General features: G+C 42.0%; 1 protein-coding gene across 2 annotated transcripts in view; it reads left to right on the plus strand.

Annotated features, from left to right (window-relative positions):
- The window catches only part of nhsl3 (NHS like 3), a 40,185-nt gene extending 16,958 nt beyond the window's left edge, over positions 1-23,227 (plus strand). Inside the window, exons 2-9 of one of the 2 annotated variants that reach the window (XM_085445362.1) lie at positions 14,551-14,709; positions 14,911-14,954; positions 15,064-15,199; positions 17,136-17,243; positions 17,336-17,499; positions 17,610-17,780; positions 17,913-21,330; positions 21,709-23,227. In XM_085445362.1, coding sequence (XP_085301488.1) covers positions 14,551-14,709; positions 14,911-14,954; positions 15,064-15,199; positions 17,136-17,243; positions 17,336-17,499; positions 17,610-17,780; positions 17,913-21,330; positions 21,709-21,749 — 4,241 coding nt within the window. In that variant the 3' untranslated portion in view covers positions 21,750-23,227. Of the gene's footprint in view, positions 1-14,550; positions 14,710-14,910; positions 14,955-15,063; positions 15,200-16,819; positions 17,244-17,335; positions 17,500-17,609; positions 17,781-17,912; positions 21,331-21,708 lie in introns of those variants that run through there. The other variant, XM_085445361.1, reaches the window with a different exon arrangement.
- Positions 23,228-23,270: the final 43 nt, after the last annotated feature.

Genomic DNA, 23,270 nt, shown 5'->3' on the forward strand with positions numbered 1-23,270 from the left:
ACGAGTGGTGATTGAAGTAATGTATTAATGAGTAATTAATGTTGCTTTCATTTGGAGAAAGGGCAATACTTGTGTTTTGGGGAAAAGCAGTGTTGACATTGTTGGTTAGAGCTGCATCTCTGGATTTTTGAGTATATTCTGAGTAACAATCCATCGGGTTGCTAAAAATCTTGTAGCTTCAGTGCAGCTGAGTGATCCCTCTGTCTCCAGTGCAGAAAGAGTTCATGCATTAAAACATAAATTCAGTCAAAGCGTCTTCGTCTGCACAGACAAATGCAACCCATGGTGTTTGTGGGAGAGACATCGTAACTCAGAGGTCCGTGTTTTTGCTTCAGACGTGATTGTAGAATTGATGGTTTAATGATCACCTTTTTAAAATAAGAACAAACTCATACTTTATGCTTTCATTAAGCCTCGCTTTCTGACATCACTCTGTCCGATCTTTAATTCAAAGCTTGCGACAGTTTCATTAAAGCTGGTCCTGCCGAGCCAATAGATGAATTTTCAACTTCACCACAGTGGCTTTAATTCAAGTTAATCATCCGTGAAAGGGGCTCTTTCATATAGATTTGTCCTCTTATGTAGATAAAATAAATCTGGTTTGTAAGCTGCTACAATTGCTGCTGGTGAATGTTCTGTCCAGAGTTAGAGGACTAACATAGAAACTTGGAGTTATTTTGCAAAAGCATCGAGAAAATTTCACCAGCAGCTCAAACAAACGTAAATTTCTTCTCCTTATCCAGTTAAGTGTGGCCAAGCATTGATAATATAAATGCTGCTGATGTTGGACACATGTGAGACAGCATGTGAAAACTACTACATTAATATGCAAAAGGCCAGATGTCATTCATCTGTTTCTGTGTATTTTCTATAAATTTTTAACTAGAAGATGTCAAACTGTGTCCAGTCTTTGATTTATTGTGGTTTGCCTATGAGCCAAATAGATAAACATTCATTTGTAGCAACAAGAAAAAATGATTAAACCTTTGATAAAAACATAACAAGGTTTACAAGAACCGGTTATCACACGGCATCATCAAAAGTTGCCAGTCTCAATAAGAGCGATACATTGGCTAATTTGTGGTGTGTGTGGCTGCAGTGAGTGTGTCGGTTTCCCCCTGATAACTGAGAGTTTTACTGAATGAGCATTTTGAACAGAAGTGAGCTGTTTGTTTTTAATTTATCCATCAGAAATTGTCCGGTAAGCTAAAGTTTTTCAGGCATAGTTTTGAGAGATATTTGCAAACAGTGAAAAACACTGGAAATTTTGGAAAGGACAGTTCTTTGTGATTGTGTCATTGCTTGGCTGTTTATTGTGGACAGTCGGGATTCTGCGTCTGCATGCATCTCTTTTCCCGTGCTGTGCCACATATACAGAATGTTAGGATAAAAATGTGCTGTTTTTACCCCTCAGCTGTAAAAGGACATGTTGGCGGATGGGTGAGCGGTGAGGTCACTCATGTTTGTGAATGAAAGTAACTTGAGAATGAGGATAACTTCAGAACGATGTGGGATTTTGAAATTCATACCATAGATGCATCTACAAAAAATCTCAGACAACTTCGAATCTCAGTGACCTTGAACTCAAAGTCAAGGTCAGGTTTTCTGAAAATCTTTGAATGTGATAACTTGTGAAGGATTTTCAAATTTACACCATATACTTGCACCTATACTAGCAGGCTGACGGGAAGCACTGGCAGGTGCCAGCAGGGGTGCCACCAAGGGGGGACCGGCAGGAGGTAACTGCCCCCACAATACTTCCCTATGTTGATAATTTTAATAAATGCGAGCACGAGAGAGAGGAAGATACCCTACAATGAGCTGAAGCATTAGCTTATTCTTTATTGTTATTTATTGGGCTCCATCACTTTGCAAATTGGGCAACTTAAACAAGATGACATGTGTGAAATTGGTAAAATAAAAAATAATTATTTGTGGCTGTAACTAAAATGCGAGCATTTTGTGAGCACCATCGCTTCATGCTCGACTCTCGGGGTTCAGTAAAGCTCTCTTATTGCATGTTTATGGTGGCAGGATGGATGTTCACAATTAAATTTATTTCATTCACAACCAATTCAGTCTTCCTGTTTTTGATCAAATTTTCCCCCGTCTGGTCGCCCAATTAAAAAATAAATAAATTCTAGAAATGCCCCGGGTCAGGAGACCTTGGATTCATGCAGGCACAGGCGTTATACACTGAAGCAGAAGGCTGTGAGGCGGTGCCAGCTTCAGCCTCTTTTTCTACTCCAACATTTGGCAGCAGGTTTACTCAAACGCCTTTTCACACACGTTTAAAAGTGTTTTCAGGAGGGACTATGTGCTTACCTGCTGCTCCTTGGCAGGTAGCTCCATGCCCTCCTGGGTTTTAATTGCACCTTAGAACACATATGCATCAACACTACAATGAGCGGGTGGAGGGAGGTTTGGAGTCTTCTCCCACCCCCATTCTCTGCGGCCTGCTGGAGCGGGAGGGCTAGTAGGAGGAGTTGGCCGTCCGACTGCGGTCTGGGGTGTGGGGCCTCCCTGCTGCTGCGGAGTCGGGGTGGTCTGCCTCTCCCCACCGCAGGGAAAAGGGTAACACCACCTGGGTCTGGGTGCAATTCCCCCCTCCAGGGGCAAGGGTACCTAGACCCGGTTTGTAGAGTACGCTTGGGGAGTGTGATTGTGTGTACAGCGTCTCTTTATGTCCGTCTCCACGTTGGTTGAGTGTGGAGTGAGTGCATATGAGAGCATGAGGGTGGGAATGGATGTTTGTGTCTGTGTGTGCCTGTATGTCTGTGTCTATATGTCAGATTGGGTATCAGACGCCACCTCTCTGGGGACACCTCAGGCCCTCCAAGGTTTGGAGGCCTATCTCCACCCACCACCACTTCCCCTGCCGGTGGCGGACTCCCTCAGGTGTCGGTGTGTTGGTGGTTCTTTGTGTCTGGGGGTGGGCGTCCGGGTACACACCGGCTCACTCCTTGGCGGCCGCTTGTCGGGGCCTGGGGCCTGGGGCTCGCTCGGGCCCCTTTGGAGGTGGGGTGCCCCCGGCCTCTCGGCCTAGGGCTCGGTCACTCAGGCGCAGCTGGGGGCCGGCGGAGCTCACGGGCGCGTCACTGCAACTCCCCCTGACTTCTGCTCCGCGGCTGCTGGGCGAGCCCTCATCTGGGACTCTCCTCAGCTCTTACTGGGACAGTGGCGCGGCTGCCCCTCTGTTGGTCTTCCATGGTCTCTTGTGTTCTGGGGGCCTCTGGATGTCTGGAGTTTTGATCTCCTCCATACCTGCTTCACACCCTGGAGGACGGGGCTGTGGCCCCCCCACACTCCCTAGCAGATCATTACATGGAGAAACCTTTGGAATGCAAGCATGCTGATCCACACAGGTATGCACACATGGGTATTCACAGACGCGGACTAAAGCTTTCTTGGCTGCTGCCTCAAAGCACACTGTGCGCTGTCTATCTTGCGTGCTGCACAATATCGTTTATTACTTAGTAAATACTGATATCTATGACTAGCTAGTTTATTGTGATGGTGCTTTGTTTTCTCTATTATTATGTTGCTCTTTGTTGTTTGCTGTCTCCTCTGTTTGTTTTTGTTTGTTTGTTTGTTTGTTTGTTTGTTTTCTCCATACAGGTGACCCAGGAGTTTTTTTTTTTTTTTTTTTTTTTCTCTCTCTTCCCCCCCCTTCTCACCGTCTCTTCTCCCCTTTGGTTTTCTTTCTTTCTCTCCCCCTCTCTCTCTCATTCATTCCCCCTGTCCTATTTATTAAAAAAAAAAAAAAAAAAAAAAATGACAAAGGATGAACTGAAGCTCTGCCATCACGTAATGTCGCATACTGCTGTTTCTGATGTCATAAAAAAAAAATAAAAAAAATAAATAAATAAATAAAAGTGTTTTCAGGCCGATTCAGTCCGAGCGGTTCTGACTTGTTTACGAAAGGGAGGCTTAGCTCATCGGCCGTGCATAATGGGATCTCGCAGAGGAAGAGTGATGAGCAAGAGAGAGTGTTTCTAAGACTTTAATGAAGGCTCACAGCTAGCAGAATGAGCTGTTGTTCTCAGTGGCTAGAAGTCACTCGCAGAAGTTAGTAGACACATGCTAGACTCATTCTCTGCACTGCTGGTACATTTACGTGTGTGTTTATCACATGTGTGTTGTAGTGTACGCTGAAAACAGGCTGCGTCTGTTCAAGCCTAATGCGAACGGTGTGATTCGGATGACGTGCACTTAAATGAAGATCTCCGCCCCCTCGTTGCACCTCACAGCCCTCTGTGCAGGATGTCAGCAGATCCTCTTATTTATTTATTTTTGCTCCATGTAAACTCTGCTTTTCACATTTAATGGTGGCAATACAAACAAGTTTATCTAAAGTATACCACAATGCCTTGGCATATTCCACAAGTGGACTTGAAACACAGCTATGACATTTTCCACAGCTTTGACAGCCTCTCTCACAGCAGCTACTGGCTAACTCTCATGCATTTATCCATCATAACAGACTGATGATCCATTTAGAGGAGAAAAACAAGGGGTGATTGTTTTGAAGAAAAAGAACTCCTTTAACTTCTCGAGGAAAATAAGTGCCTAAAATTATAGAAATGGCATTTTGGTTAAATAGGAAAAAAAGAAAAGAAATGCAGACATAGCTTTTGTCAACCGATGAGTCAAGCCAGAGTTTGACATTTACATTTTGTGGCATTGCTGTCATTGAGAAAAAAGGTCGAAGAGGTTGGGAGTTTGAACAGCTGCTAAACGTCAAGCAGTTTACTCTTTATCTCGGCTGAAGTTTTATTGTGAAATTTCAGACAGGATCCTTATCTGAGACAGCGGTCACGTTATCCTGTGAGCTTTCATTTTGCAAGCGAATTTTGGGAACGTTCCGAGGAAAATGATAAGCATGAACATGAAACACGGGCTGTGACAAAAATCAGTTTTCTTTGTAAAGCTTACAAATTCAGATAAAGGAAAACGAAAAGAATTATGCATCAGAAACCTGCATAACTGTGGCTGTACCATTGTGCAGGAAGATGGTGGGCTGCCCCCTACAGGTGGATAGCGAGTTAAGTTGTAAAGCGCTATACAAATACAGACCATTTACCATTTACCAAGTTAACCACTTAAATTGATTTCTGGTGTCTTCGGGCAAACCCTGCAGATTTGGACCTTGGTTTTACTTTTTTGTTTTGTATTTTTGCTGATCTATTTCATTTGCAATCACATTTTACTGTACTTTGCTGCATTTGGGTAGGTTTAGCCATTAACAATTGCTTGGTTAGTGTCCGGAAAAGGTCATGCTTTGGGTTAAAATGCACCCATTCACAACAGCAAACCCCACACTGAAAAATTATGATCCAGCCCTGCTCAGAGATGAGTCCTGACTCCTCACCATTACAGGTGCATGGGCTCAAACAATCTGCCTCACCTGTTTCCGTTTTCATATCCAGCTGTTTCTTTCAGGTACATTAGACGTAATAACTCGGTTTCACAACACACGAAACTCTCATTTTATGTTTAGTTCAAAATGAACTGAATTTTGATCTAAACAAAAAAGTGAGATGCCACTTGTAACAGTGGAAGAATTTTCCAAGGTTTTAGCTTCTGTGCAGTTGTGGTTTTGTCGGTCCATTGGCATCCACCTCTGTGTGACTGCACACTGGGCATTATTATTGCAGTATGCTTTACACTTGCACCCTTTTGTCTTCTCCCATGGCAGATTTCTCTGGAGGCCCACATTGCTCTGCAGGAGTCCGGGGTACCCCTGCACTCCCTCCCACACACCAGTTGGAACGAGATAGATTTATTATCTTGTTTGGAGTTTGTAGATGAATGTGGCAAATAGCGGGTCAACTGTGAGTGTGCTGTGAAACATCCATATGTGTTTATAGAGCTTTCAGTCTGGCTCACAAAAAGCTTTTAAATGGAAGCGACAGGCAGCACAAACAGCTCACGACTCCTTCAAGAAATATATGCACAATCCCCTTATCTGGTTAAGAGAGACAGAGAAGAGACAGAGGGGGGAAAGAGGGATAATTACAAAAAGAGTGACGCTTTCTATTTTTAAGCACAGTGGCTGGTGTGGCTCCTAAGTTTGGCTCTGTGTTTGTGTGTGAGTCCAGTCACCTCGGCTGAGGTTTACACCTGCTTCAGGTCGGGATTAGGAAAAGCAACAAATACAGGATTTATCTCCGGTAAATAGGCACCGGTGGGTTAAGACGACACATGAGCTAACAAGGCATTGCATTAATTTAATTGTGCTTAAGCTAAGTGCAGAGAGGGTCTAAATGAACCAATTTTACATTTCAGAACCTGTATCAGTATTTGTTTGAGATCTCACCTTTATTACATGTTTTTTTGTGTATTGTTGGCCCCTGAGTCCTAATTTGTTAAGTGATTAGTGCTGGTAAAGCACCTGTAAATATTCTATTACTGGCACTCACTAAACCTTCACTACAATATTTCAACTATGAGTAAAAATGTTGTTTTTCACATAAAACCTATTTACCTACTAAAATCTTGACGTGCAATGGCTAAACAGTAGCACACTATAGAGTTTGCATTTTAAAGCACCAGCATTAGAGTCTTTCCAGCAATGATCACTGGTTGTACTTCAAGTTATCCGTGTTTGATTAAGTTTGGTTAAGTGTAAAGTTACCAGCTAATTCCATCGAGACTGGTTAGTAACCTCCAACCATAAGCTGCCATAAGATCAACACAGACATAGATACCTACCAATTAGCGCTAAATTACAGACTAATAAAATACTAGAATTTCATGTACAAAAACCAAAATCCAAACTTCTATGGCAGGCAGAACCACACAACAAGGCATTATTTATCAGATAATTCCTTTAAAAATGCTTGAATAGGTACCAACATCACCAAAATAATGATAGCTAGCAAACCTAGCTGATAGCTAGCAAACCTAGCTATCAGTTAGTGCTGCCTGTGTTGGTACACATGCTAGCTTTTAGTCTTAGCAAAATCCAAATGTTACAGAAAAAAAAATCACCCACCTCTTCTTCATAGAGCGCTAAATCATTGTTTTTCTGTTTTTCTGTAAGTTAGTTGTTAAACTACCTCATATCGCTGAGTCACCATTGATGCTGACAAATGGGAGTTTTTGCCTGCCTGGCATAAAATCTGGGCTCATTATTGATGTTTGTGCCTAACCAAATAACCTGTAGTTAAATGATCTAGAAACTGTCATACTCTTTCAATGACATAATTTTGACCACAACTCTTCAGATCCTTGTTTGCTTCAGTGTTTCCTTTGCCCTTCTCATCCTCCTCACCACATCTATTCAACCCACTGTCTTCCTTTCATGTTCCCTCTTCAGCTCACCACCTCTGTTTCTCACCCAGAGGAAATCAGAAATGTGGGTGATTCATGGGTAGCGACATTTACCGTACACAGTGATTTATGTCCTCTCCATATCCTCCTGCCCTCTTCCCATTTCCTCCGCCCCTCTCTACCTTCCTTTAGTCCTATTTTCTTTCTTCTGCTGTCATCTTCGCACAATCCCCATGATTTTTTTAGTACAGGTTTTCGTTTTTGTCTGTTTGCATTTTTTTTCGTACTCTCTGAATGTCAAATGTAATCAGATAAATAAAGTGATAAATGAGCATAATATAACAATGCAATGTTTCCAGACACATTATCACAACATACATGAAATATTCCAATAGATATGTGTGTAAGGGCTGTCGGGCTAGCCTTCATCTCTCCTTCGCCCTGGTAAATACTGCACAACTAAAAGCTGAGGGGAGCTCATAACTCAAGTCCACTACAACAACCACTGAATACAAATCAGGAGTGTAGCAGCCAGCTTGAATAATGACACCTGTGTGTGTGTGCTCCTGTGTTGGGGTGATTGGAGGTTTATTGCTGGTCACACTTTAACCCTCTCTTCCTGTACTGTGGCAGCTTCATTTGTGTGTACAGGGATGGAAAGATCAACCTTAGAAGACTCAATCGACTGCAAACCTTACACTTTCTATCTGCTGATAATCACTAAACGCTGAATCATAAGACAAGGCAGGTGTCATCTAAAGTCCTGATTGTGTTACTCTGTGGTATAGAGTTCAGTTTTTGTCCACAGACTATTTATTGAAAAAATACAGATCCACTGGCTGGATGCTGTGCTCTATGTAGTTTATATGTCACACACCACTGTGCTGCTGTAAATATTTCCTACTTCAGCAAACGTATGTTTATCTGACTGAAAATAGACTCCAACGAAAGCTCTGTTTACTCCAGCTTGATTATCTCTGCTACAATCTACTGCTAAAACATGAATGTTTTGTATCTGTACCTCAAAGGGAGCCTATCATGATCATTTTGAGCCTCATGTTCTTGTTATTGTTCTCTGCTAGCATAGCTTTGTGTCATTCACATTTCAGAGTCATCCTTATTTATCCTGGACTGGACTTTGGAGCGGCTCCTTAGTTAATTCACTGTCTAAAACAATCCATTTTTAAGTCCATTGCTCCACCCTTTGAGCTAGCTGTCTTCTAATTGGTTACTTTTTGTTAAACAGAAGTTTTGAACAGAAAGTGGGTGGGGCTTCTGTGCTGACATCATACAGAGCCATGAGTGCAAAAAAAATGCCCGAAAGAAAGCATTTAGAGACTCAGATCTGACTAAAAGCACTTACTTATCGTACATTGAGCCTGGTCCTGCAGGAGGTTTCTTCCTGTTAAAAAGGATTTTTCTTCCTTCCCACTTTCACCAAGTCCTTGCTCATAGGGGGTCCTCTGATTACTGGGATTATCTTTCTAATATTGGAAGGTCTTAACGTTACAATGTAAAGTGCCTTGTAAAGCCACACACAACCAGTGGAAAACATTACTTCTACATGCCACTGTCACCTGGTGTCCCCCCCTCTTTTTTTCTAATGAGCCCAGTGTTAATGTAGTGAACCATACACCCAGTAATAAACAAAAGCACTTTTGAAACCCAGCCAGGCATGAAGTGGAAACCCTGTACCTCGTTGTGGTCCAGTGGCCCATGTGCTCACCTGATACGGATTTTGAGGTTGTGACAAAAGCAATACAGCTATCACTTCTTAGTCTCTTCTCCTCATTTCTGCGGTGTGCAGCAAATGAGAGGGTGAGCCGAGGATGTGTGATGAACCACTATGAAATTATAAAATTTTCCATCAAGGGTGTTTATTTCTGTGTGTGTTAGCATGCATGGTTGGGCTTGGTCAGCTCACTGGGAGTCATATTTTATATTCAGCTGCTTTTCTTTTGCCACTATCAATGCAAAGTGGCCATGTGTATCTGCTGTAAACATCCTCATCGAATGACCTGCTTTTTTTGCAGTCTCATACTTGCAGTCCAAGCAGAATCAGAGCTGATATAGCACTCTCTAGTGGAGCAAGACGCTATATGGGTGTGTTACATGTTTACCAGAAACCATAAAAAGCTTATGTCTGTGTGCTGCTCTGAGAGATAAGGTAGCTGTGTATAGTAACATTGTTATGCTTGCAGCTTGTAAAGTAGGTCAGTTTCGAAGTTTTTAATAATGTATTGTCTGTTTTGTTTATTTTCATATTTGAAGTGATTTTTTTTATTACAAACGGGCAACTTTGGATAAAGAGTAGAGTTAATTAATCTCATTAGTTTGGATTTAAAGATGCTCTACAGTTGTAATACACATGCATTTCATTTAATTGTGATTAGGGCTAATCTATCTGCTCAGATTATAGACTTTACACACAATATCTATGAAAATAGAGGCTCTAATGATAGTTTGGGAATTGAAGGAGTCAGTATTTATTATTTATTTTGTTCCCAACCTAAAACCCTGTGTAGTTTGAAAGCCTTGTCCACTTCTAGGATAAAAAAGAAAATAATATTGGCCAGGACTAGAACTAATAATTGTTTTCCTCTTAAATAATCAGTTGTTACATCACTAAACAAAGCTGCTAATGTAGCAGCTAACTGCCCAACTTAGTTTCCTTCCCTGATAATGTTATCAGTAGTTAAATGTTATTTAAAGACATATTGTAATTCAGTGTTTCTGCCACTTTGGAGTTTGTGTTGGAATTGTTTGTTGATGTTAGTGGTCAGTACTGTTTCTAAGCTCACTGATTAATATTATTCATTTCCAATTTAAATTAACAATGTATTCATGTATTTTGTGTTAAATACATAAAAAAGCTGAATCAACTTTTTGGGATTTCTTTACCTGAATGATTGAGCATGCATCAAGACACATGAAAAATGCTTCACGTGGTTACACAGAGAAACTTTGAATGTGTGGTTTTATTTGATCAGCAGTCAAACATCTGTAAATAACAACCCTATAGGAAGGTTTATTATGACAAATGAGTGTGAGAAGAGATCTTAAAAACCATAAAATATTGAATTTAAATATATGAGTTTTAAAAAAATGGGATGTTCAAATAAACAAATAGACATTTTTCTTCCAAACTCCACACACTTTACCTTTTCAGCAGATCACACACCTGGCTGGAGCTCTGATACAAGATGTAAATCAGAAGGCTAAAGGAAAATAACATCCCAAGTCATTATCGTTATTTTAAATGTGACTGTTGCTAATGAAGCATGGGCTGTATTTTTGTGCCTGTGACCTTTTAACAAGCAGGTTTTGTTGGCTGTCTGAGCTCTGATTATTCTTTCACAGACTATTTGACCTGCAAACAAGCCCAACAGTCTGGCACTGGTGATTTATGATATTATCTTTAGACTCACAAAGACAAGGCTGTAAAACAACCTCTGATTGTCCCCTAAAAGGCACACCAGTTGATTTAAAAGTGCTGAAGGAAGTAGGCTACGTAGCACTTTACAAGTAAATATTTGGCTTTTTTTCCCCATCTTTTGACCTGACACCTTGAACTGATTTGGAAACCTGCGTTAGAAAGGCTTTAGTGTCCGTTAGTTTCTGTTTTGTTTAGCTTATGCAGTGGAATGGTTTGTTGTGTGTACTAAAGGCCCTCGCTCCCCTCTGCCCTCTCCACCAGGACCAGATGGTGTCTCTTTAGGCATTCTAATGAATATTGATATGAGGGGTCTTAGTTAACAAGAGGGGGGAGGGTGCATATGTTGGGCCAGGACCCCCAAAACTGGCATGTAGTAAAGGTCTGTGGTGAGGGGAGTGGGTGTGCAGGGGATTTATATCTGAAGAAAAGGAACGTTTGCGACTTGCAACAAAGCTCCTTTCTCATGCCCGTAAGCTCTCTCTTGTCTCATATTGGTAAGATATTAATATGGATTAGACAGTGATGAGACTGAATTAGTTGCCTGGCGATGTCATCCAGACACTTGAAGATGAGATGCAGAGCAAAGATGTGGTGCAAAGTGTGATATGGCATAAATGGGTAAGACAGAGAGATGACAAAGGTGAGGCAAGTGGGAGCACGAGGTGAGGAGATGGACAGGTTAATCTGGTGGCAGAGTTAATCCTCTGGCACGGCTCCCAGGTCTAAAGCTCCTGAATGCCTCTGTATATTCCAGCCTGGGCTCACCACACTGAGGTTGAACCACTGCCAGCACCCCGGGCTGGGCAGTCTGACCCTGGGGCACTGGGGTGCAGATTTCTTTACGGGAGAAGCTCCACTTTTATTTTACCAGTGCCAGGATTCCTGTATGTGGAGGGATAGCAAGTGAATGATTGAAGGTAATTGCATTACTACCCTCCAGCTGGTGCAAGCCAGCTGTAGCCCCCTGCTGTGACCCTGTTATTGTAGAAAAACCCCCATTCAGGGGGCAAGAGAATCAAAGTGCTGCATCTTCACCAGCAGGAAAGCAATCCCGGGATGCAGTACTGATCGTTTGTTTGGCACCGAATCCACATTAACTGAGTTGTCCTGAAGCCGTGTTATATTTCATACCCTCTGCAGTTTGTCAGGAAACATTAGCAGGAACTCATCCGCAGACAGATGATGAACTGAGGCGCTGTCAGCTATTTATAACTCAAATTAGACCTTTGTTAGATATAAGGCTAAAGGGGCAGGAAGGAAGAAGGAAGAACTATAGAAAGATGTAAAGGAGTTGAGATTGGCAGAGACAGGCAGGGGAGTGAGGGTACTGGGAAAAAAGTGATGGAGGGAGACATAAGAGAATAAAACTGGAACGGCATAGCTTTTCATCGTGAGGACACAACCTTTACTGTCAAATGCAGCCCCTGTAGCCCTTAGATAATGAGACACAGTGTCAGACACATGCATACTGCTGAAGGCTTCCAGTAGGGATGTAGAAGCTCCACAACTTCAGATTATATCAGTGACCAAGCGGGTAGTTTTAGAATCTATGGTAGAATATGCAGAAATTAGCTCTCTTATATTGGAACATTTTTCATGGGTAGCTTTGTTTTAATTAGCATAAGGAAGCTTTAACTGGGTTTGCACTGGTGGAGTGTGTGCACAAAGCTCCACACGTGTCTGTCTATACTGAGTGAAGTGGGGGGCTGGTCGCCTCCTGAAAGCCAAACTTTGACAGCCGTCTTGCTGGCGGGAGGGGTTCATCATTTGACAATGGGGAGGGAATAGCAATGGAGGGAGCCTGTGTGAGCAAAACAGACACGAGAGAGAAAGAGCAGCGGGGGAAGGGAGGAGGGTATCAGACTCGGGGATAAGGCAGCTGGGCTGAAAGCAGATCTCATTGTGCGCTTGTCCTTCCCAAGTCCCTCCAAGTCTCTGCAGAAGCACCTGCGATCATTGCTGTCGAGCTCTGCCTCCTCAGTCGAGGCATGCGGATCTCAATCGCAGGTCAAATTGACAGAAGGACGACTTGTTAGACTCTGTTTTGCTTTGCTCTGGCGTTTTGAGTGTGGGTTTTGTTATGGCACTGGTGTAGGCATGGTTGTTTACTTGAGGAAGAGCATCCACTCTCTGCTGTCCATCTTCAAGAAAAAGGGTGAGTGCCGACTCACGTGGAGGCTGCAGTAAATCTCTTTAACTTTGCTGTGATTGATTGTTTAACCAAGCTTTTTATCATACTAAATATACCTTAAAAGCAAGTACTGTTTTTTCATTTTAACTGACATCTACCTCAACAGTTCACAAACACACCGATGTGTAAGAATTAGTGTTGAAGGTAATTTGGAGGTCCTGTCTAATGAGATAAAGCTCTTTGCTGACTTTTTGGGGGGGAATCGTATTAATCAACCCAAATCCCTAAACCTCCTGCAGGGGTCTGGCAGAGTATCAGGGAGGGCTGCTTCTTCGGTTATTTGTTGCTACTGGTTAAAGTGTTACATATTTGAGTAATTGTCATGAGATGCTCACAGTTGTCAAGTGGAAGTTTATAGACTAAACTGAGTGTAGTCCATCCTAACTGGGAACCAGTGGGAGCGATAAAGGAAGGAAAAGGAACAACTCACGCTGACCCTTGCTCAGCTAAGATTTTAGCCAATTTGCATGACTGATTTCCCATGGAAATGACTTCCCAGTTCATACACAGTTGTGCAGATTTTCATGAATTTGTGGTTCAGAATCCTAGATGTAGCACTGTGATGTAGCTGCCATCACTGTGGTTAACACAAGAAGGCAAGAAGCCCCAATTTTATCCCACATGCCAAAGACATGAATGTTTGGTCAGTTGATTCTATGTTAGCTAAAGGTTTGTATTATTGCTTTTCTCTCTTTTTGTTTGCCTTGTGATGGACTGGCAACCTGTCCAGGGTGCCTCTTACCCAGTGTCAGCTGGGATCAGCTCCTTAGCTGTCATTTGACGTCGTGCAAAGCAGTCCTGCAGAGAGACAGAGCTTGGTCCAGTTCCCACACAGGAGTCCTGTTTTTGTAATAGTCTGTTTATTTGATCAGTAAGAGGTATGTGTGTTGTAGTTAATATTTCAGCAGGGTTTCTTGCAGCATCCTTGCATGAGGACAGATTATCGGCAGTAATCCCTGCGGGGTTTACAAGGAAGCAAGATACTGCAGGAGATTAGCCAGGCCATAGTTTACTGCCGAGGGCCTGGCCAGACTGGGATGTCTGCACGCCAAACTTGGATGAGGAGACTTAATAAGTGCGCTGCATTAAAGGTGCGCTGACAAACGCACATTCTTATCAGGTGGAAGTGAAGCAAGTTCTCTGTCAAGTTGATAAATGTCTGTATTTATGCTAACACCACTGCTTTCATTGGGATAGTGCAAAGAGTTGATGTCTCACTATTGTTTTAATTCTGAATAATTCTGGATAAATGCTGTTGCCAAAATTAGTAGTTCTGATGTTACAATATGTGTGAATAAAGGTTCTGTCACACAATAGGGTTCCAAAACAAATTGATATAAACTCGATATAACTCCAGTTCTGTGAGTGTGTTGCCCCTGCTCTAACAGGCATAAACCGGTGGTTTTGTGTCTTTGTTGTTAGCTGTGCCATCCCATTGACCTTGCCCTTGAGCAGGACAGTGATGGGTAGACATCACAGTTGTTGCAAGACATGGTTGGAGTGCAAAAATCGTTTTTTATAATATACCTGGACGTTTCAGTGCACGTTACAAAATTAAGACCATTCTTTTTGGTGAATTTCAGGCATTTAAAGGTATAAAATACCAAATAGATTTGACCTTTACTATTTTTTCTTATTATATCAACAGCTGGTCCCAAGGTGAATGAAGACCAGAAGAGGTTGACAGTCCATTATACAGCCTCGCAGCACTACCAGGAGAATGTTTTCATTGAGGGCAGCAGGCCTCAGTACTTGGAAGACCTGCACACTGAAGCTCAAGAGGGACTCAAGATACAACAGCAGGAAGGTAAGGCACATTCATTTGATTCTTCATATCAATATGACATAACATAACATTTTGTTAGGTCTTAAACTGAAGATTTTTGTATATCCCACTTTATTTAAAAAAAAAAAAAATCTATGGTTACATAAATGATTGCATGTCTATATAAGAGTGATTGTATATGGAGCTTCAGTTTTTTCAAACTTGTCTGTTTTGATCTCTCAGAACACAAGAATGGAGGGAACTTTCCTGACAGTGAAAGCATTGCTGTAAGTGCCCTAAAAGCTCTGTGGATCATTTTACTCATTATTCCTCAAAGCAAAGACAGCTACCTAACTACACACCTCTATGTGTGTCGGTGTGTGTGTATCCCTGCAGTCCACAGACACTCTTCATCCGGAGGATATCAACTCCAAGGATGGAGATGCATCTCCAGAGTCAAGAGCCAACTCTGGGAATACTGATAGCACAGTAACCTTTGCTGCGATGACTAGACCTGCACTTACCCGACAAGGCAAGAAACAGCTCTGCTTGTGTGTGTAGAACTTGGAAAGGAGGGATATGTATTGCCTTCATCTTAGAGGAATAGGAGCTAATCATAGTGCCCATGAGAGCAGTTTGAGCTTTGTTCCTGAATTTACTGCTTTATGGTGAATCATAGGTGGGTACTTATTTAGCATGCACGTCTCATTCCAGCTACTTGGTGCCTCTGCAGTTATGGTGTGAAATCAAAGGAGGAGGAACTCGATACACAGACACACACTCATACTAACATACTCTTATGCACAGCTGAAGATTTTTTTTCTGTAACTCAAAGAGTTCTAAACATCTAAAGACATCACAGCAGCTCTACACATCACAGCTGAAGGGGAAAGCGTGCCATTCTGTGTGTGCATGCAGGGAGTCTAATTGGTATTCAGATCATATATTTACAAAAAAAAAAACTTAATTATCAAGAGAAGAAAAGTGCCTAATATATTTTACTTTATATATAATATATTTCACTGCTCCCAGTATTTAAGCACTGTTCTTACTGGCCACTTTTTTGGGTGCACCTGTTCAACTGCTTGTTAAAGTAAGTATCTAATCAACCAATCATATGACAGCATTCCATGTAGGCATGTAGACATGGTCAATATGATCTTCTGAAGTTCAAGTCTCAATCTCTGCTGCCATATTAGGATTAGGAAGGTCAGAATTTGGCATAAATAACATGGAAAGCGTGGTTCAGGTTGGTGGCAGTGGTATAATGGCGTGTTGGATATTTTCTTGCCACACATTCTTGCCCCCTAAGTTCCAAATGATCATTGTTTAAGTACCACAGCCTCGCTGATTATTGTTGCTGACCATGTCCATTCCTTTATGACCACAATGTGCACTTCTTCCAACAACTGGAGGTTGAAATTCCATGTCACAGATCATTTAAAATGGATTTCCTTAATATAAAATTGAGTTCATTGTACTCAAATAGCCTCTAAAGTGACCAGATTTCAATACAGTAGAGCACCTTTGGGATATGATGAAGTGGGAGATTTGCATCATGGCACATCTGCAGCAACTACATGATGCTATCATTTCAATACTGAGCAAAATCTTTGTTTCTAGCACTTTGTTAAATCTGTGAATTAAGGCAGTTCTGAAGGCAAAAGATGTAACTATTAAAGTGTCCAATGAGTGTACAACTTTTTTTAGTCATGCCAGCAATCTGGCCCTAAGATTGATCATCTCCCTTAAATATGTCAGTACATACTGGAAACATTACCATTAATCCTATATAGATATCCATGGCGCCTACATATGTTGTTGAAACACTGACCTTTCCTTGAGTGCCATCATAAAATGTGCATACATATTTAGAATAAGCTGCTGAAACTGGCTGCCAGCTCGGAATATTTAGGCATTAAGTATTTTTCTTAAATTTGTTTTTATTTTTCCAGAATCTGTTATGTATTACTTGAAAAACTAATGACATTTCCATCCATTTTATTCATACTGTTTGGTACTAATTGTCACTCTAATGGGCTACACCAAAAAGTAGAAGATTTTTAACCGCAAACTTGCATCCCATTACTATGCTAGGATAATCATTATAGGCATGCTAGCATGTTGGTGGTAACATCTAGCTTAGGTAGAGCCTTAAAGAGCTGCAAATATAAGAGTAGATTCTTAGGAAGGATTAGCATAAACTTGCTCCTTCTCCCTGGTTGTGGGAATACCTGAAATTTGCTGCCACATTTGTCATAATGACCATAATTAATCACTATAAAGGACAGTCAACAGAATTTCAATTAGCAGTTAGCATGAACATGAGATGGGGCTTTGGCAGTTCTACAGCACAACCTGCAAAGCAAAGAATTCACAATTCAGTTTTTAATGTGCGGCGAAAAATCAGACAAGAATATTGAAGCCTGAAATGTGCACATGTGAAAGTTTTGTTTTTTTACTTACAGGTTCTACATTCAAGCCCCTGAATCCAATCAAAAGACAAGATAAGAGCAGGAAGAAGACCAGGAGAACCACCATCATGGGTATTCCCAACCAGGTCCAGAAAGAACTTGGTACGCTCAAAGTATTGTTCTTTGTTGATGATGAACTAAAACTATATTACCATGTTACTAATGGTGCTAACAGTGATATACCTTTTTCACAGGCCTAAACAGAAACTCCACCTTTCAGCCGCTTGTTTCTACTGAGGTCTCTGTCAACACACAGATCAGTAACAGCCAATCATCAGGTGTCATCACCATTTCTACAGATGATGGGACTCCAGTCGCAAATAAGTTGGGAGCAAGGGTACATGTTTCAGAGCTGGAGGTAAAGAGTTATTCAGAAAGAACCTATTCATTGTAAATAGCTTTGATATATGTTATAAGTTTAATATGCCTTTTATATTTCAAGAATGGTCCACTCCACTCCACTCTAAGCAGGCATTCAGAGGTGAAGAGCTGGTGAGGAAGCATCTCCAGGACCACCAGGACTTTGGTTCCCAGCTCTTTCCCACCTCCAACCTAAGACCCAAGTCTCTTGCAGTACCTGGCATGACAACATCCACCTCTTTATCTCCTTCAATGTTTAATTTCCTCCAGGAACCCCAGGTAGGAATTAAATCAAGCTGTTAGATAAGAAAACTGTCTTTAAATTAGTTGTGTGAACTTTGTTTTTAATTCCTAGTTGATTATTGGCAATTTGTCACATTTACATATGAAACATTTTCTGTTTTCTTTCAGGGGCCAGTGATGTCTATCTCTCCACAGGCCGCTTACTTGTCTACAATCATTCCTAATGCTGTAATGCCAGCATCGATTGAATTCATTGAGATTGACCGCAGTACCAGCCGGACTCGTGGCAGCAGTGTCAACCATGGCAGCAGTGTTCGCACTGTAAGCAAAAGCAGCCTGGCATCTGGGGACTCGGCAGTCAGCCCCTTGCTATCCAGAAGATCAGATGGTGACACTTCCCAGACAAACCATTATCACAATGACTCCACACTGGCCACATCAGCTTCAGGGTCAAACTGGAGTGAGTCAAAGTCTTCTGAGACCATTATTTCAAACTCATCCCCACTGTCCTCCAAGGGTAGCACACAAAGCAGTAACTCTTCACAGAGAGTATGTCTAAATGGGCAAACCAAACAAACTGCTGGGGATCAGGACCTTGTTAGTTTCCGTAGCTCTGTTCATGCGATTAGCAGCCCTAGCGGTAAAGGTGAAAACCTTGTTACAAGACCAGCAACAGAATCTGGTGAATCGGTGGCGGTGGCTGCTGGAGAAGAAGCAAAGAATAAAAAGAAACGTAGCCTTTCAGTTATGAAGACCAAGCAACCTCCAGCACCACCACGTAGATCAAACTCTCTGCACAGTAATAAGATTAGAGGTAACTCCAGGGTGGTTATTGTGGATAACAAAAGTCTTAATGACTCTGCTTCTGGGGAGGTGACATTTACTAGAGAGAATATTGTACCAGAGGATGAGACAAAGTTGGTTTCTACAAATAGCACTAAGATACCCGAAGATGTATCAAACTTCCTTAGGTCAAGCTCTCCAGATTCTTCCACCAATCCTCTGAGTTCTGCTAAGGCATCTTCAAATGAAGATGGGCTATCTCCAGAATCTAGTTCCTCCCCACAGAAAGTTCCACCAGAGGATGGGAAATTTGAACGGACCATTTCTCCATCTAGTGGTTATTCTAGTCAGAGTGGCACGCCAACACTTTCTCCAAAAGGGATCTCCCCAACCTCCCCAGAGAAGCAGAAGAAGAAACCAGTCAAGCCGGAAAGATCAGCGTCGCGAGCCTCATCCTCAGCAGCATCTCCTTCATCCTCAGTTACGTCTTTATCATCTGGAACATCTGAGCTTGCCAATACAGAAGTTTCTGTGTGTAGCTCAAATCAGCCTCCACAGGGATCTTCACCAACTGTTGCTACAAAAGACCTTGCACTGAAGAACAATACCTCAACTTTTAGAGAGGAAGTAAATGAGCTATTGAACATCCCACCACCTCCTAAAGTCAAAGCACCATGTCCTCCTCCTCCAGAGACATGGGTCCACAGCAGACGCACCTTGGAGCTCCTCTGTGGGCCTTGCCCTAATGTTAAACAAAAAGCAGCACAAGTACAGGAAAGCACAAGTAACGACACAGGAACCCAGACTGAAACTAGGAAAGAGATGCAGGTTTTGGATCAAATTCAAACAGCTACAGACAAACCTATCATAGAACTGTCCAAAACTCAAGCAAAGCCTGAGTTACTATCAACAATGCATCCTGACAGAGTTCATGTGGTGCAGGAGGGTAAGGAATATCCAGAACAAGAAACATCTTTCGTCCAGGACAAAAGAAAAGCAAGCGTAGATGTTCAGCAGCAAGAACAGAGTAGTAGCTTTGTAATGAAGGAGCCAGAGAGTCAAGGGACAACTCCAAAGAAAGATCCCCCTCCTGTCATGAAGAAACCCATGACACTACTGCACAAAGGGGAAATGGTCTTGGCGGAGAAGTCAGTGGAGAAAGAGAACAATGTAACGAGTGGCACAGCAGAGGTCACTATATCTGTGGAGAACTACATGTCTTTAGAGAAAGGTGTGACAGCTTTATTTGACGAGAGCAAGGCTGAGATGGACAGAAGTGAAGTCCAGTCCATGCAAACACTTTCAATAGAGGTCCCCAGAATCAATAAGTTTTCTCCGCCACCTACCCCTCCCCCAGCATACCACCCGACACCGCCTCTATCAAGGAAAACACCTCCCTCAGCAGTATCTACACCTCCAAATGATTTACAAAGGGTACAGGAGGAGATCCACATTGTAGAGTCCTCCTGGCCACCTCCACCACCTCCTTTGGAAGGGGACTCTGTATTTGATGGAGTGGATGAGGTTGACTTTCCTCCACCTCCTCCTCCATCCATCATAACCGACAGTGCACCAGATGTGATGGCTGGTTGCGTCACAGAGTTGGGCAACCCTAATGTGCAGACTGTACAGAGTTCAGATTTGCACCCAGTTGTTCCACAACCAGTTATAAACGACACAGAACCAGTGATTGACGTGCAGGTTCCAAAATCTATAGCTTTTGAGGAGATTTCTTCATCTGTTTTAGAGACTGTATTGCCTCCACCAGTGGAATCGCCTCTTATACCAAGTATGAAAAGAGCAGAAAGCCCAGTACCAAACACAGCTGTAGATCCTCCCGGCAGTTTCCAGAAGCGAGGTTCTCTGCAAATTGAAGATCCCCCTGTGTCCATCAGTACTCAGTTTTCAGCTCTGACTGTGCCTGTAGCGCCTCCTCTACCGTCAGATAATTTAACTCATGGAGTTAATTTCAGAAGACATTCCAGCCTAGCAAATCGAGATGCCAGGACCAAGGAGCTCCTCTCCCGCCACAAAAGTGTTCCCATTCCCAAAGAGGATGCTAACATACCTCTTGTCACCCCTTCCCTGCTTCAAATGGTTCGCCTGAGATCAGTCAACATGACCGAAGATCAGGTGCAAAGTCCGCCAGAGGACAAGTCCACAAATGAGGAAGCACCAGTTAAGGATAATTCCCCAGTTTCTATCCAAGGATCTCAAAACATTCCTCAAAAACCCATCCGCAAGTCTTTGTCACTGAAATCTCCCCCTCAGGCCATTAAATCATCCTCTGTGACAATGACCAGTCCTTCAATGCGCTTACAGGAAGCCATACGAATGAAAACTGCAGCAATGTCTTCAAGAGATGGTCTGCCCTCCAAACTGGGTGTGAAATCATCGACATACAGCTGCGTCAGTGACCCAGGAGCTTTGCCACGGAAATCACACGAAGGATATGACATGCACAAGTCTCCAGCTTCTACTGCTAGCTTTATCTTCTCTAGGAGCACAAAAAAGGTTGTCATAGAGACTGCCTCATCCCCTGACGCTCAGGCAAATCTAAAGCAAAGCTTGGCAGCTGAGCTCATGCAAGTGTCCGATCAATCCAAGGCTGCTGTGTTTACATTTGATGGAGTGAAGTGTGATAAAGTTCCTCCACCTGTAGCCAAGAAGCCGACGCAAAGCAGCATCAACTCTTCACCGAGTCTTCCGAATTCTTTGTCAAAGATGGAGGTCAATGTCAAAGGGAATGGAGCAGTAGTAGGAGGAGAACATAGGAGTGGAATAAACCTGTCTGAAACAACAAGTAAGTTTATCATTATATTTGTGCCTTCATTGGTGTTTTTGCTGCTGAGTTTGCAACAGCTTCAAGGTTTGTTCTGTACCAGCATGAATAAATAACTCTTCCAACTCTTGCCATGAAAAAGCAGAATGCAAAGCAGAGGTTGCAGAATAAGAGTCACCTCCGGCACAAGCCCAGTACAGATGCTGCTGGTTTGCCTACAGACTTTTTTTTTCTCCAGTTAAATGCGCAAGCATGTGCTTTAATTAACCGTAACCTGAAGCTCGTGATCATGTCTCAGTAATTCGATTAGATTAGGAAGGAATACTCATCAAGCGTGTTCCTGTAACTGTATTATGGTGATGCTATAATGTCTAACCACCACTTGTCTTCCCCCTCCAGCAACCAGAGTAACAGCGGACACAATTGAAACACTGTTCTGAAAGACTTCTTTGGTGATTAAACAAGAACCAGGCTGATACCAGAGGAACAGAAAAAGGACAACTCACAAGAGAGACTGACTGACATTAAGAGACATTAACTAAGTGTTTGTGTGCATTTCCTCCAAAAAGCCTTAGCCTGTATTGGCCTTCCTTAATATTTATGCAAAAAAAAAAAAAAAGTATCACTCCCAATTTCTTAAAATAGCTTTATTCTGGAGTATTTTTCTAAAAATATAGTTTATATCCTACTGAGGCCCCTCAGGGTGAAGCACTGTACATTGGCTGAATTGCAAATATTTAGCTTGTGTTAGATCGCCTCCCAGAGGTTCCATTAGGTAGTTGTAATTTCAACTCAGAGAAAACGACTTGTCTTCGAAAAAAAAGCATTTCTGTACATAGATGGTCTGTTTCCCCCTCCTCTTGTATTATATATATTGCAATATTGTCTGACAAAAGCATCCACTGTAGGACAGGATATCCATTCCTTACTTAGACTGAGTGAAGAAATTACTGAGCTTAGCATCATTCACGCTTTTTGGTGTGGAAAGCATTTGTCAAAAAGGGATGCCGCATACTTAAGAATTCAGTGTTTTTGTTTTCCCGAGATGCACTTTTGTAAACAACATATGCTAAATAGTTCAGACTTAACAGAATAAAAGCATCTAAATACGGGAGTAGGTGAAATATCAAGTAGATGCTTTTTTTTCTTTTTTTTTTAGCAATTCTTGGGTGACTGCAAAGCCAGCTCATCAGTATCCTATTTATTTATGTGTGATTGTTTTCACCAGTAGCACTGTCAGTCACCTTTTCCTACCAAATATGAAATATTTAAGAATTTGTTTCATCTGAAAACCACCTTTAGGGCTACGACTGGGGTGACTGGCCCTGGAGGACCATTACACTGGAGCAGGATGTCAGTGTTTTCAAAAGCGGACCTATTATTGTAATCCCTGTGAACCAAAAGCTCAGACATCACGCCTCAGTTTCAGATGGCATTTTTTAGTTTTGGATGTTAATGTAAGTGAGAGTGGGGAATCTCAGGCACACAGCACTGAGTACACAGGCCTGTTAAGGAGCAGCCAATCAGGAGAAAGTTTGCTTAAACTGAGGGGAAAGAGACAAAAACAACTTGTTTCAGATGGTTGATGAATTAAAGCCTGGGTTTTAAAAAAAAAAATCATTATTATTTTGAACTGTGAATCATGCAAACTACTTCATCCATTGATAAAGACATGCAGCTGAAACTGAGCACGATGGGTCCACTTTAATACATGTTCTGTAACTCTGTAAGCCTTTTTATGGTGGAAAACAAATACAGCTCAATATATTTGCACAAAACTTTCCCCCTCTCAGAATCATTGATGAGTGAATTACACGGACTCCTCACACAGGGTCAAAAAAATCTCTGTTTTGCTGATTATAGAGAAATATGTGCAGTTATTACTTCTATAAATAAAATTTAAGTGTATTAAACTGTTTCCTGTGTTCATAGTTCAAAAACTTTCTCACGGATCACAAATG

The sequence above is a fragment of the Copadichromis virginalis genome, linkage group LG22 (assembly GCF_057382275.1).
Source record: "Copadichromis virginalis isolate Kocher_CV1m ecotype Utaka linkage group LG22, C_Virginalis_male_GT1.1, whole genome shotgun sequence".
In the NCBI taxonomy this organism is placed as follows: domain Eukaryota; kingdom Metazoa; phylum Chordata; class Actinopteri; order Cichliformes; family Cichlidae; genus Copadichromis; species Copadichromis virginalis.